Raw genomic sequence first — 14,194 nt, 5'->3', positions numbered from 1 at the left:
GCTAAATGCATTTAAGCTCTTATTAGAACGTGACAAAATGATTATGTTTTGTCCTTATCACCGTGGCCACTTTTTTTTGTTTGCCAAAATGTATTTGTACGTGAGACTTTGGCAAACAACGTGAAGTGAGGTTATATTGACTCAAGTATTGTAAATAAATAATTGATTCGTTTTGTTGTTTTTTGCTTTTGAAGTTATTGTGCAATGGTGGGTTGCAGTGATTTTCACCGATAGAGCGACGTTGCCAGACTTTTATGAGCTATCGCTTTTACACGAATGGAGGTTCCCTGAAAAAGACGGAGATAACAATTCCTCTTTGACACATAGATGTACAAGAGCGGCAACACGTTATTGTTACCTCTATGTATACTATCTCTATGGTTGCAGTATACTAGGCTACAAAAGCCGAAGCGAACGTAAAATAGACGCAATAACGTTTCACAAGTACCTCTGCTTGAGCGAGAGGGACTAAGGGGGCCACGCTAGTTGCATAGGTACTGTGTTTTATACACCATAGATTAATATATGTACCTATACCTGATTTATTATAGGTACGTTCTTTGTTCTCCAACAGCGCCACCTGTCAATGTCATTCAAGTGCTAAAAGCATATAGATTGGTAGGTATGCTAAAAGAGCCTTGTCGCACTGTGTATCACAGAGTACCTACATTGAATGCTACAACCCACCATTGCACAACAACTTCAAAAAGAGAAATTGTATTCAAATTTCAAAACAAATCAATTATTTCTTTAAAATACTTGAATCAACATAACCCATAGAGATTAGACATCGATGGATATAGGTAACTAACTGCATTCTCTCGGTGGTCGTGTAGTATATCCATACTAAAATACAAATTCGAAAGCGTAAAATACAAATTGTAAACCGTTAGTCTGTCTGTTACGTTTCACGGCTCATTCATATAGTTTCCCGTTTCTGAGTAGAGTGCTGAGAGTACTTTGCATACCGATGCCGACATAGGGCTAATTATTATCTCGGAACATTAATTTTTAAAAACCAAAGAGTATCTGCATCTTTTTCTTTTTAATAATTCTAAAAAAGGATGGAACATGAGTTTTTAATTTAGACTCTTTTTACTGCACGCTACCTGGCAGCTGGTCACGAGGTTTGACAGCTCTAAACTAAATTTAAAACTGTCAAACTGTGTCTGTCCTTTTCATATTACATTCGTAAGAAGAGGATGCGAGTACTCTATTTAGTTGTGCTCAGAATCAGTTACCAAAAAAGCGTTAAACAAACTATGGGACGCGACGCGTCCGTAAGCCACGTGTGCAGTCGTCTGGGTCAACCGTCAAATATAACTGCTATTTTGAGGCTGTCATCTCACGAGGTGTTTTTAGGGTTCCATACCTCAAAAGGAAAAACGGAACCCTTACAGGGTCACTTCGTTGTGTGTCTGTCTGTCAAGAAACCTAGAGGGTTCTTTCCTTGGACGATCTAACCTAAGGACGCGCCTCGCATGATTATTCCCCTCTGTCAATAGTAATGGATTTTTAATCCACTGCGTTTATAAACACTGTTTGCGGAATCGATTTTGTCATTGTCAGAATCGTTTTCGATGTGTGACGACGTCTTACATGCTGGGTGAAAAATGCCTGTTTGTGCCGTTAGTGAGTGCAAGAACAAATCAAACACATCAAATTTACAAAAAGATGGAATTTCATTTCATAAGTAAGTATTTTTGGTGTAATAAACGCTTTCTATAAATTAAATTACATAAATTATTATAATAAAATAACAATCGAGAACTTTACCGATTCAGTAATTGAGTACGTAATAATTCGGTAGAAACGAGTCACACTCCTCACGAGACATATTTTGTTTTTTCTAAACAATTGCAACCCTCGACATATACAAATTAGGTTAAAATTTGAATACGCGTGAACAGAATGAAATTACGTAGTAGTAAAAATAACACTAGTCTCATGGGGAGTGCGGTATACTATAGACGGAGAGCCAGCGCCCAAAAAACTGTTTGAATTTACTAAGGCTAATTTTTTGCGCATACTGACCAGCTCTGTCCCCATATTCTGCTGACTAACCATTACAACTTTTATTTATATGCAATATACAAGTTATATAACAATTTTCAGCCTTAGTAAATTCATTTTACTACCTCGACACCTTTGATAGCGCACCTGAGTCACTGTTCTCAGGTTCACTTGACTGACCGCAGTATGTTTGTGTACGCAACCATTCTAATGAACTATAAAAAAATTTGCCTTAGTAAATTCAAACAGTATTTTGGGCCCTGGCTCTCCGTCTATAGTATACCGCACTCCTCACGAGACTATAGTGTTATTTTTACAAAAATTTTCAGTATTAGATTTAATTGCATAGGACATAAGGTTCGATTTTCAAGAATCATGTGATAGTGATTGCGGTTCGATTATCGATATCGATGAAAACATTTTCTTTATTATTAACGACTAAATTACCGTCTTCAAGTCAAGTAAAGAATAGTTATTATTAATTACCACAATTTTTTCGCTACCTATACTTGTAATAAAACTGGTCGATTTCTGTGATTTCACGTACTTAATACATTTAAAAAAATATTAAAGCAACGCAATTTTAGTGATAGGCGCGAAACGGGGTAGGGTGTCTCTGAACTGGGTAATACATATGTAGCTAAAAGGTGTACCTTTCTCAAGGATGAGGATTAGGTAATAATTTATCATAATCGTTTTATTTTTACAGATTTCGATATTTTTACAGAGAGAATCGCCAAGAATATACATAACATTAACCTAATGGTAAATAATGACGTGTTAAAAATAGAAGAGGCCACCGTGTGTGTTTACTAATTTATTTTCATAGTATCATATCTGTCTTATGGAATTTTGCTGTGGGGTAAAAGCGGCAGGTATTGAGAAAATTTTTGCATTGCTAATTTGTAAGGGCAATACGTGTAATATTTAATAACTTACATTTAATTTTTTTGGACAAACAGTACACCATATTGGAATTACCATGTAAACCCAATGTGCAATAAATAAATGATTGATTGGAAAGAAAAAAACATTTTATTGATTGATATACCTACTAATTATGTTTGGTAGGCTTTTGCGCGGTCAGGTTTATTTTGTATTATATAATAATATAAGTCATTAACTTGGACGATCTAACCTAGGTTAGATCGTCCAAGGTCATTAATAAGCACATTTTCACTATCGAAATTTTAAATGAAAATTTCGTTATATAAAAAAATACAAAAGATTAAAAATGATATAAAATAAGTAAAAAGTATGTGCATATTTTTTAAATAAATATTTTTCTTATTTTTACGTTGCATTATTAGTTTTTGGGATAATTACCTATTAAGTGAGGTGAATGTATGCAAGAATACGCTACGCTGACCAAACACTGGTTTTAAGTAATTAAATACGAGTAATAAATTCTTACTTCTACTTTTGTTTCTGAAAAACTATCGATATATTTTAAAATATCGATACGGTAGCATCGCAAATCAATTTGACTGTCTTACACTCGTAATGTCTTTGTATGTTGAATGTTGATGTATATATAACTTATTAGTGTGCGTAAAATGTAGTAGTATTGAAGATTTAGATAAGTGTGTGTTAATAATGACACAAAACTTTGTTGAGTGAGTGTGTCAAGTTGTCAATGTAGTGTTTCCTCGTCCCGCACCAAAAGTGACAGACATTTTTATTCGTAATATTAGGCGCGTTACAAGTCCATAGGTTAGATCGTCCAAGGTTATTTCCGTTGATCTAGAATTATGAAATTTGGCAGGTAGGTAGGTCTTTTAGCACACGTAAGGGAAAAATCCGAAAACTGTGTGAATTTGTCGTTATATCACTAAAATAATTAAAATGTGTTCATGATATAGTATTTTTAACTTTCAAAGTAAGATTACCTACTAAACCAAGTGGGTTATCATATGAAAGGGCTTTACCTTTATAATTTAAAGCAGTTTGTATTTATTTTTATATTATGATTGATCGTACAAAATGTCGATAAAATGACTGTAGTAGGAACCCTCGGTGCGCGAGTCTGACTCGCACTTGGCCGGTTTTTTTTTCAAATAAAGTTATTTAGTAAAAAAATAGATTTTTAAATTATTTAATACTGGTAAGAACTTAATAAATGTATCACATTACATTAGGTAGGTACATCACTTACATATATTATAAGCAAACTTGCAAAAGCAGTTCTATTTCAAAAGTGCATCAGCCGCTATCCTGACGCAAGTGAGCGTGGTAAAAAAGGTTTTTTTTTTCATTATAGGCGCACGCTTGACCACGATCACACCTGATGGGAAGTGATGATGTGGCCTAAGATGGGACGCGTTTGCCAAGAAGGTGCCTATTCACTCTTGTTTTAAAGATACCCGGATTATAATTGGCAGGAAACACTGATCTAGGAAGAGTATTCCAGACCCTATCCAAGGAACCACAAGCTTAATTCGCAATCATTATTAGGGTGGTCCAAACGCATTTAATTAAGCTTGAGTTTCTCATATATCACGGACTTCCTGCATCTATCCAAATAAGCGTGCTATAGGTATTTTTCGCATAAAAGCATGTTTCGCATATACTCGAGAGCGAAATGGGGGTTTTTTTTTACAGGAAGTACGTACGCAACAAACTGCATTGCGTTCTAGAATAAGTATGGCTAGAATAACAATTGCTATAGTTATTTAAACTAAAGCTATTTTTAAATACTTTTACCATTTGTGATTTGATACCGGTTTAATTTCGCCCAAAATACAAATAGTCTTAAAATGGAGCTGTTTCAAGGGTCCTAAATTTATGATTATTCAAGCTACAGACACATTACTGTGGTGTGGTGTGTTGAAACGCAATACGGCACGATTCTTAGCGTCAACGTGCCAGAGTGCTTATGCTCGTCTTCAAAAAAAGTTCATGTTTGCAATCGATCATTTTGCTTCCAATCTATACGAATATTATAAAGAGGTAAAGTTTGTTTGTAGGGGGTAATCTCTGGAAGTACTGAACTGATTTTGAAAATTCTGTCACAGTAGAAAGATACATTATTCCTGAGTGACATGGGCATTATTTTAGTTAAAAAAAATAAGAGCTCCCTACGAAAATTGTAATAAGTAGTTAGTAACGAATAAAGATACACATACCAGCACTGTGATGTGTTTGCACCTTTACAACACTACATAAATAATTTTACGATCCGGTGTCTTTAATGTAATACCAAGCTAAAAGCTTAGATTAAGATCTAAAAATTGAAGTAGATCTTAATCTATTATTATTTATTATATTTTTTTTAAATTATATTATTTATCGAATCGGCGGTCGAGTGATCATCCTGCAACGTTTTATAGAGAAACGCGCGGAGCAATGTACCCATGAATAGCACGCATACATCATCGGCTAAGACTCTAAGCGAATACATTAATGCTCTTTGTAAACAGCGGTTCATCTTCTGATGTTTTTCCTGATAACGAGTCTGAAAGCCCCAACAGCTCGTCACTTTGTCCATCTTGAGTATTCCTGGAAAATAGGATATTTCTTTGCATTTAGTACTTTATCAACATAATTATAGACAGTAAGAAAGAATGAAAATACGTTTATTTTAGAAAATTACGCCACACATTACTAGTTATACCTACAGGTATCCCGGTTATCCCCGCTTTTACACTTTAAATGCTCAAGCATTAAATCCAAAACACCTCAATTCGATTTTTTTTCAAAAAACATTCGAAAACATAGTTTAATTTGCGATTAGTTGGTTTCTCAAAATGGTTAACGCTCACTGAGATTTTTGTCTGTTTGTATATATGGGATTATGTAACAGAAAGAGCTCTATACTATTCTTTCCGTGGACAGAATATAAATAGGAAGTCTGAGTCGCGCTAAAGAAGTGTTAACGCCGGGTAGATATTTCAGATAGATACAAAGTAGGTACCTGATCATTAACACCCGCTTGAAGAAAGATCTTGCTATTATTACCGTCAAGCCTACATTATTTGCTCGCGTACACTACACACCTCAATAGAAGCAAGCACACATTTGCGCCAGTATATACAAATATTTTTCAATTTTTAACATAATAAAAATAGAGTGATTTCTGCTGGAAAATGTTAAAATGTTAAAAAATTTAAACATACTTGTCGTTTACGCATTGTGACGTCATTATTCGCTAGGTGACGGTTATAATTATGTTAAAAATATATAATAATTATTCTCTTAAATAATAAATTCTAGCCCCATAAACTACCACTATAAAAAAATCACATCATTTTATGACAAAAGTCCAAGACCCTATTGGCGTTTAAGCCCGTTGTTCTGATTGTCAGTACTGTACCCCTTTAAATCTTATATTTGGTCAAATAATATATTTTATGTAAAGCGCAAAGCAAAAAGTTCGCCAAAGAGGTTCTGAAGTGTGCCTACGGGAGTGGAGCCACCGACAAAAAATGTAAAAACTTCTAGCTACCAAACTATTTATTCAGATTGGTTATTATTGTAATGTGTCTGATTGTTACTTGCTGAATTCATAAAAAATCAATTTATAAAAATAATTAAAGTATGCCTTACCTGCTGTTTGCACGATTGAAGTCAACTTCCCCGGAGAAGCTGTCTGAATCGTCGTTAAGAGAAATCTGTGAATCTGTAATATAATAGAATCTATAATCAATAAAATAATTTATGTGCATTTGTTTTGTAGATTAGTTATTATTAGTATGCGAGGTATTTGTTAGCACTTAACAATAATACAGATGCTATATAGTTATAAGCACTAAGTCACACAGAAAATTCCTGTAAAATAATAGCAGTAAGAGCTAGAGTTCTACTGAAACTCATTTTCTAAGAAAATGTAAGTTTTTGTTTCTATAACCTTAACCTGTCGGTATTAAATTTATTTAATAATACCCAACAGTTAGACCGATTTTGATGAAATTTGGTAGAGTTAGCTTACAACCCAGGGAAGGACATAGGCTACTTTTTATCCCGGAAAATTAAAGAGTTCCCACGGGATTTTTAAAAAACCTAAACCCACGCGGACAAGTCGATTGATTCAGTCACCGCGCGTCTGCAAGGGGATATTGAAGAAATGATTTTTAGGGTTCCGTACCCGAAGGATGCCAACATGACTCTATTACTAAGCCTCCACTGTGCGTCCATCTGTCTGTCAGTAGGACAACAACAAATAAAAATCAACCAAGTGCGAGTCAGGGTTCCTTTTTCCTTTTGAGGCACGAAATCCTAATAAAAATATCAAAAGGGCCCTCATGAAAATTAAAAAATAAATATGTGTTAATAAATAAATAAATATGTAATAATTATGTGTTATTTCTTGTACGATGGTACGAGACCTTTCGTGTGAGAGTCCGACTCGCACTTGACGAACTTTATTATTTTAATTTTAATTAAGCCAACAGCGAGAGCTACGGGCAAGGCCAAGTTTTTGACGCCATTGTTGCACTCGACACGTCCGACGCCGTCGAACTTTATCTGTAAACTGATTCAGTGACTAAATTAGGAAAGTGTTATCAGAAACATGCCTTCCTTTCCTAAATCCTAACTAGGACGTCCTAATTTAGGAAGGTATAATAAGCGCCATACCCAAACCCCTTCCAGGTTAGCCCGCTTCCATTTTAGACTGCATCATCACTTACCACCAGGCGAGATTGCAGATAAGGGCTGTATCTAAATATAAAAAAAACTTCTGCACCTTTCTGCCAAAGTGATGTCAATTTTGGTAACCTGTGTAATATCACCCTTACCGGAGCTAGTGGTGGTGAGGCGGTGCGTGGTGAGGTAGGCGGCGGACAGGTAGGGCGGCAGGTCGTCGGGCGCGTCGCCCGCGCTGCCCTCCGCGCCCAGCGTCTCCACCACCGACAGCCACTGCCCGTTGTGGCACCGGAACCGCTCCACCTGCGCCCAGCCACATGTGTCACAACAAACAATACACCGCATCGAATCGCGTCACAGCGCATTTACATGCCGTAAAGGAAATTAAAGTGTCTACACATTAAAGTACACGTTTCAATCTACTATGTACAAATGATATTTATACAAAATTGTTAAAAAAAATCTTATTTGTTTAAATTAATGCACACAAAAATCACCTTAATTCTTGCCGCCCAATCGTTTTGCATTTGAGAAATTATGTCGAGACAAGCATCGCACATCTTTCGTATTTCAGCATTTTTGTCTTGCATTAGATCGATCAAGTATGCTGGAGCCTCTGTAAATAATGTAAAAGTAATTTTAATTTAAAGACGACTTTCAAAGAATATAAAGCTTAATTTAATACTAGGTAATTCGCCAAAACAGACAAATCTGTATGGTACAACGTGCAGTATGCTATGCACCGTCCGCTCTCCCACTACTAAAGAAGTAGGAAAAGCAAGCAATACACATCACCAACAACAGCACCGACTTCCAAAAAAGGAGTAGGTTCTCAATTTGGCGCACATGTTTTTTTGTGTTTTTTAGGGTTCCGTACCTCAAAAGGAAAAACGGAACCCTTATAGAATCGCTTTGTTGTCTGTCAAGAAACCTACAGGGTACTTCCCCTTGACCTAGAACCATGAAATTTGGCAGGTAGGTAGGTCTAATAGCAGACATTCGGGGAAAAATCTGAAAACTGTGAATTTGTGGTTAAATCACACAAAAAAATTTAATTGTGGTCATGAACTAATAATTAGTATTTTCAATTATCGAAGTAAGATAACTATATCAAGTGGGGTATCATATGAAAGGTCTTCACCTGTGCATTTTAAAACAGATTTTTATGCATCACAGTTTTTGAATTATCGTGCAAAATGTCGAAAAAATACGACTGTAGTATGGAACCCTCGTTGCGCGAGCCTGACTTGGCCGGTTTTTTTTCTATTTATGTACATCAATGTACTAAACGGACAGACAACAAGTGAGACGAGACGAATAGTGAGTTAGTAACTACAAATGTATTATAGTGCATTACGCAATTACGCTAGCTCAGCCTTGTATTTTTTCCTTGTTTTAAAAACAATTACCTAAATCTGTCAAAAATATTAATCTAATTAACGATTATTGATTTATTTTGTTAATCGTGATTCTTCTTCTTCGCTCTGGGCTGGTTTCCGCACTTAAACGTTTCCGTCTGTTGTGCGTGATTAATCGTGATTATGATTACTATATTAATCTAATCTAAATCTAAATGATTAACTTAATCACAACTAAGTTTGATCACGATTAATTTAATCTGATTAAAATTAATCAAATTAACTAATCGATTAATGCCAACACTGTTCCAAAATACATAAAATCCACGGCTTCTGTTAGTTTTAAGTTTAGTGTTTTCTACTATTCTATTATGACTATTTCATACAAGCTCCCTTACTAAGTGCTGACGCTTGATAGAGAGAGTTGCTGATTCGATTAGTTGGCAATCCCTATAAAGTATGGTATTGTGGCAAGTGCGGTACCGGTTCGGGTGACGAGGCAGTGCGCGGCGCGCGGGTGCGATAGCAGCTGGCGGAAGGCGAACACGGTCTGCAGCACGTGCTCGTCGTCGGCCTGGCGGCGCCGCAGCGCGTCCACCAGCGCGCCGCCCGCTCGCGCCGCCAGCACCGCGGCCGCGCGCTCGTCCGCCGCCAGCGCGCCCGCCGCCACCGCCGCCTCCAGCGCCAGCTCCGCGTCGCCGTCCAGCAGGCGCAGCACGCACGCCACCAGCGAGTAGCGCTCCGTCACGGCGAATATGTCGATGTTGTTGTTCACGGTCAGTATGTTGCTCAGTGTTCCCATGCACTCGATCACGAACTCCTCCGGTGCGCTGCCGCCGGTCACGGCATCCGCGATGTCACCGACGAACTCCTTCAACGTTTGATATTCAAATTGAATAGGCTACTTGACAATTTTTTTAAGTTGGTCTTAAATGGTTAATATTTGTCCTATTATATCAAAAAAATTAACACTATATTTTTTTGCGCCCTAAAAACCGTAAAACTTTAATTTAAAAAAATATTTTTCTTAGACAGGTGAAAACACTGTCGGCCATGTTTGGCCGATAGATTATCTGTGCTCTGACGTCATGCATTTGTAAACAACAGTATAACCCTGTGGTTATACTGTTGTTTACAAATATGTTGATATAATAGGACAAATATTAACCATTTAAGACCAACTTAAAAAAATTGTCAAGTAGCCTATTAAGCATGAAACACATACAGGCCAGGGTCGAGTGAAGGGTCAAAAAGGCATATTATTATAACCCGTGCAACTAGGTCGAAATATCGACCAATAAAATCATCAAATTTGTTGTGGTATGGTATGTACCCATTATCTACATTATAATATGTCGTTAAACCACGAAACAAGCTTAAAATCATTGGTCAAAAAGACTCTGAATAAGTAGTTAAATTTTGTCACACAAAATACCACCCTGTGGAATAGTCCTGACCCTGAGTCCTAAAACTCGCAAAATTGTACTTGCCTTTAAAAAATAATATTTTAGATTATTTTCCTAATAAATACAACTTTTTTTTCATATTCATAGGTGCACTCTAGTAAAATGTTGAATTCATAATAATTAGGATTTTAAGATATGAACGTAAATAGATACTTATTAATGTATTTGTGAGCTTACCACAAAGAGAGGCTTATTCTGCTCATGATGTGACAAATTGCGCACAAGTTTCATGAGCATCGCATTGCGGTGTCGGAAGGCCCTCGCGAGGAGCTCTCGCAGCCGGCCCTCGGCCGCCATCTGCTGCGCGGCGCGCTCGCTCCAAGCCAGGTTGACGCACAGCGCCAGCAGCACGTCCGTGGTGCCCGGCCCGCCCTCGCAGCTCACTTCGCTGTTCACATTCAGTAGTAGCATGTCAGTTAACTGAAAAAGGACATATATGTTTTCAGTTAAGAATCCTAGTATCCCGTAGAAGAAGTATCTGGTAGAAGTATTATCATCATCTATTGGGTGTATGAGTAAAATTGCCATATAAGTTTCAACAAAATTGTTCAAAGAGATTCAGAGATAAAGCTCAGCTATAAGATTTTAGAAAAAAAAAAACATTGAATAACTAGTTATTAATTCTTTAAACTTACTAGTTTGACACAGTCTGATTGAGTAAACATGACTTTAACCCGATCATCCAAACTTAAATGATAAAGAATTTTCATCGCCAAATTGATGTGTTTATCGTCACCTGAAATAAAAATATAAGCAATTTTACTTGCAAAGTGCAGATATACTCACTATGAAAATGAATTCATCTGATACCTACTTGTGAACTGTATGAGCTTCGGCAATAGATTGACTTTCACCATCTTGTTGCGTAGTTTAGTGTCAAAAGTCAAATTAAATAGAAGTTTCAAGGTGACATTAATTAAATCAGCATTGGGAGAGTCTAACAACAGGGCTAATTTCTCAATGATCCCTTTTGTAGCCATAGCATTTTTGTTTTCAACAAATATGGATAACTTTTGCAAAAATGACACAATAAGAATAAGGAGATCAATGTTGGAATGTCTTTCCATAGCACCAATCAATAAGCCGACTACATCCTTTTTGTGCATCTTTTCTTCCACTTTAACATTATCTGCTATGTTTAAAAGCATATAAAAAGCAACTCTTAGTAACTGTTCTTGTCTTTTTGACAGAGTCTTCAGTTTTCTCTTCATTTGTTCCTCATCGTTTTTTGACAGAAATTCATCTGAGGCATTACACAAGTCTTCATGGTAACTAGAGACTACAGAGCGAGTTTTTTGTATGTTGACATCAGCCACTGCCCATGTTCCAGATTTGGGTCTTCGTTTTGGTTCTGGTATACGGCTCTTTGGTAATTCATTCTGGAAATATTTAAAGAAATGTCTGATACAATTGCTTTTGAAGTGAAAACTTCTTTAGACATTTTCTTTCTTTAGATACCTACAAAAATTGATTTATACTTTTTTTATGGCGATTCTAAAAGTTGAGTTACATTCTATATATATATTATGCACACATTTCAACACCACTTGTGAAGTAGTGTACTCGGCGCATTTTTTTGACGTGGTTTAGTGGTAGACAACACTGCACAATTTTGGTTATGATGGAAATAATAAGGCGAGCCAAACTAAATGATGGGGCATTACCTCTCTTTCCTGGAAATATTTCATCGTATTACTATTCATAATTGAAATACATATTTTTCACAATTCATTTATAATGACTAATGATGTTCCCAACACTCGCATCAACTTTTAGCTCTATGCAAATTATTGTAACCTTGAATGTCTATTTTGACCAGACTATTGCATCTTATTATTTCTTATTATGAAATGCTTGCCAGGCTCATTGCCATGACAGCCTACGTCGCGTAGCCCCATTATAGCCCAGTGTACGTCGCCTTCCAGTTGTCACAGGTTTGTTCTAAGTTCCCTAACCGTTGTGAACTGTGCGGGCAACAACTAGTTTTACTATACATATAATAAATTTGAATTTTATTCCAAAAAGTTGAATGCACTTACCTTGTCTGGCGTAAGAACTGGTTTTTTACCTTCAACTTTTTCCTTCCACTGATCATATCTTTTCAGCTCATAATCTATGACATCCATACATAGAGAGCCAATTTTGTATTGAATAATAACTGAGTGAAACTCAATATATGTTGAGAAACAGAAAAATGTATACACTATGTTGGTACTCAGCTCAATACTTCTTTTCCATTCTTCTCTCAAAACTCTTGACAGAGCACTTAATAAGGCTTCTGTAAAAAGAATATTATTCTGACTAATTCTTAATTAAACAACTCTAAATTAAAATGACGGGTCTAACTATATTGCTATTCCTTTCACAGTTTAATTCCGTTGTAAAAGAATAAAACTAGATTTAGAGAATGTGGCTTATTCTGTCGTACAGAGTGGTACTGATTCAGATGACAACATTTTAGAGTTTTCACTTATTTTTCTTTCCAATGTAATAGAAAAGGACAAACTTAATTTAATTTAAAACTCTCAAACCTTCACGAGGTTTCAAGTGCCAGTCTCATAGTGTTTAAATTTGTACAAGTAGCACTAAAATTTAGTCTCAAATGTAAAATACATTTTCCATTATTTTTTAGCAATATTAAAAGAAAGAGGTGCAGATACTCAGAATTTAGTTTAGAGAAAGAAGAAAGACAACAGAATCGACGCAAATCTCTAAACTGTCAGGTCTAAAATATCTAATCCTATATTTTCTGTAGGGAGCTTTAGATGAAAGGGATATTTAGACCTGTCATCTCAGTTCAGAATTCAAGTCAGAGATTGTATAAAACAGAATTAGCCTCATTGTCTACACACAACAGAATTGGTACCATTAGCTGTCTCCTTTGCATTGAACTTATGGAGGATTGTGATCTTTTGGGCAGAGCAAATTATAATAAATATGGATTCTAAAGTGACCTATCTATAGGGAAGTAGGTTCCACTTACAACTTAGTTGTTGATGAAAATAATGAACACTTAAGCAATCTTACCATTTCTTGCAAGCTCTATTAAATTTTCTGGATTTCGTGCAAGTTGCAAAATAAGAGCGGACCCTTTGATTTTCTCAGGAATATCATCGTAAAGTAGTTCAACATAGTCGTCGACATGACCTAACACAGCCACAGGCACACTTTCAACAGGACTCATTGTAGATGCAGATCATTAATTTATCCTGTATTATTTATGAGGGGGTGGGGCCTTCCAACATCAATGATTTATGGTTACAAATTTATAAATTGCCTTTGTAAATCTCTAATGCGTTAGTAACAACATCCTGGTATTCTTGAATACCTAAACAAATCCAAAACAGATGATTGCAAAGCAAACAAGGTTGCAACTTAGTATATTATCTATGGTTGCAACCATGCAACTTGCAAGTCAAAATCGATAAGGTACAGTCCTAATATAATACTACTCTAAGGTACAGTCACAGATTAATAGAGGATACGCCTGGATACGCCCTAAGGATACGCCTTATTTGGCCTTATTCTTGTCTGAGGGTTACGCAGATAGGATACCTACGCAAGTGTTTGGTTATGTTGGCAGTACTGTCTTTCTGTCAATGTATGGTTATAATGTTGGTATTGAAGCATGCTTTCCATTCATTTTCGGTTTTGTATGAAAGTCCCGTCTCGTAGTGATTATCGTAGACTGACTAAAAAAGCTAGACTAAAGTACTGCGTAACTGCGTCTGAGATAGCGATAGCACGACGTAACGATGTATAACACAATTACCA

At 36.2% G+C, this 14,194-nt stretch overlaps 1 protein-coding gene across 1 annotated transcript; it reads right to left on the bottom strand.

The window, feature by feature from the left end:
• Positions 1-4,094: 4,094 nt before the first annotated feature.
• Positions 4,095-13,810, bottom strand: Kap3 (kinesin associated protein 3). The gene is made up of 10 exons (XM_069509504.1): positions 13,448-13,810; positions 12,460-12,698; positions 11,235-11,799; positions 11,056-11,156; positions 10,598-10,840; positions 9,438-9,825; positions 8,094-8,212; positions 7,749-7,899; positions 6,559-6,631; positions 4,095-5,511 (listed from the first exon to the last, which is right to left on the bottom strand). Exons 1-10 carry the CDS (start codon positions 13,602-13,604, stop codon positions 5,400-5,402), a joined length of 2,148 nt encoding a protein of 715 aa, XP_069365605.1. The 5' UTR covers positions 13,605-13,810; the 3' UTR covers positions 4,095-5,399.
• Between the last annotated feature and the right edge of the window lie 384 nt (positions 13,811-14,194).

Source organism: Maniola hyperantus, chromosome 1 (assembly GCF_902806685.2).
Source record: "Maniola hyperantus chromosome 1, iAphHyp1.2, whole genome shotgun sequence".
Lineage (NCBI taxonomy): Eukaryota > Metazoa > Arthropoda > Insecta > Lepidoptera > Nymphalidae > Maniola > Maniola hyperantus.
This window is presented reverse-complemented; position numbering and strand designations above follow the sequence as displayed.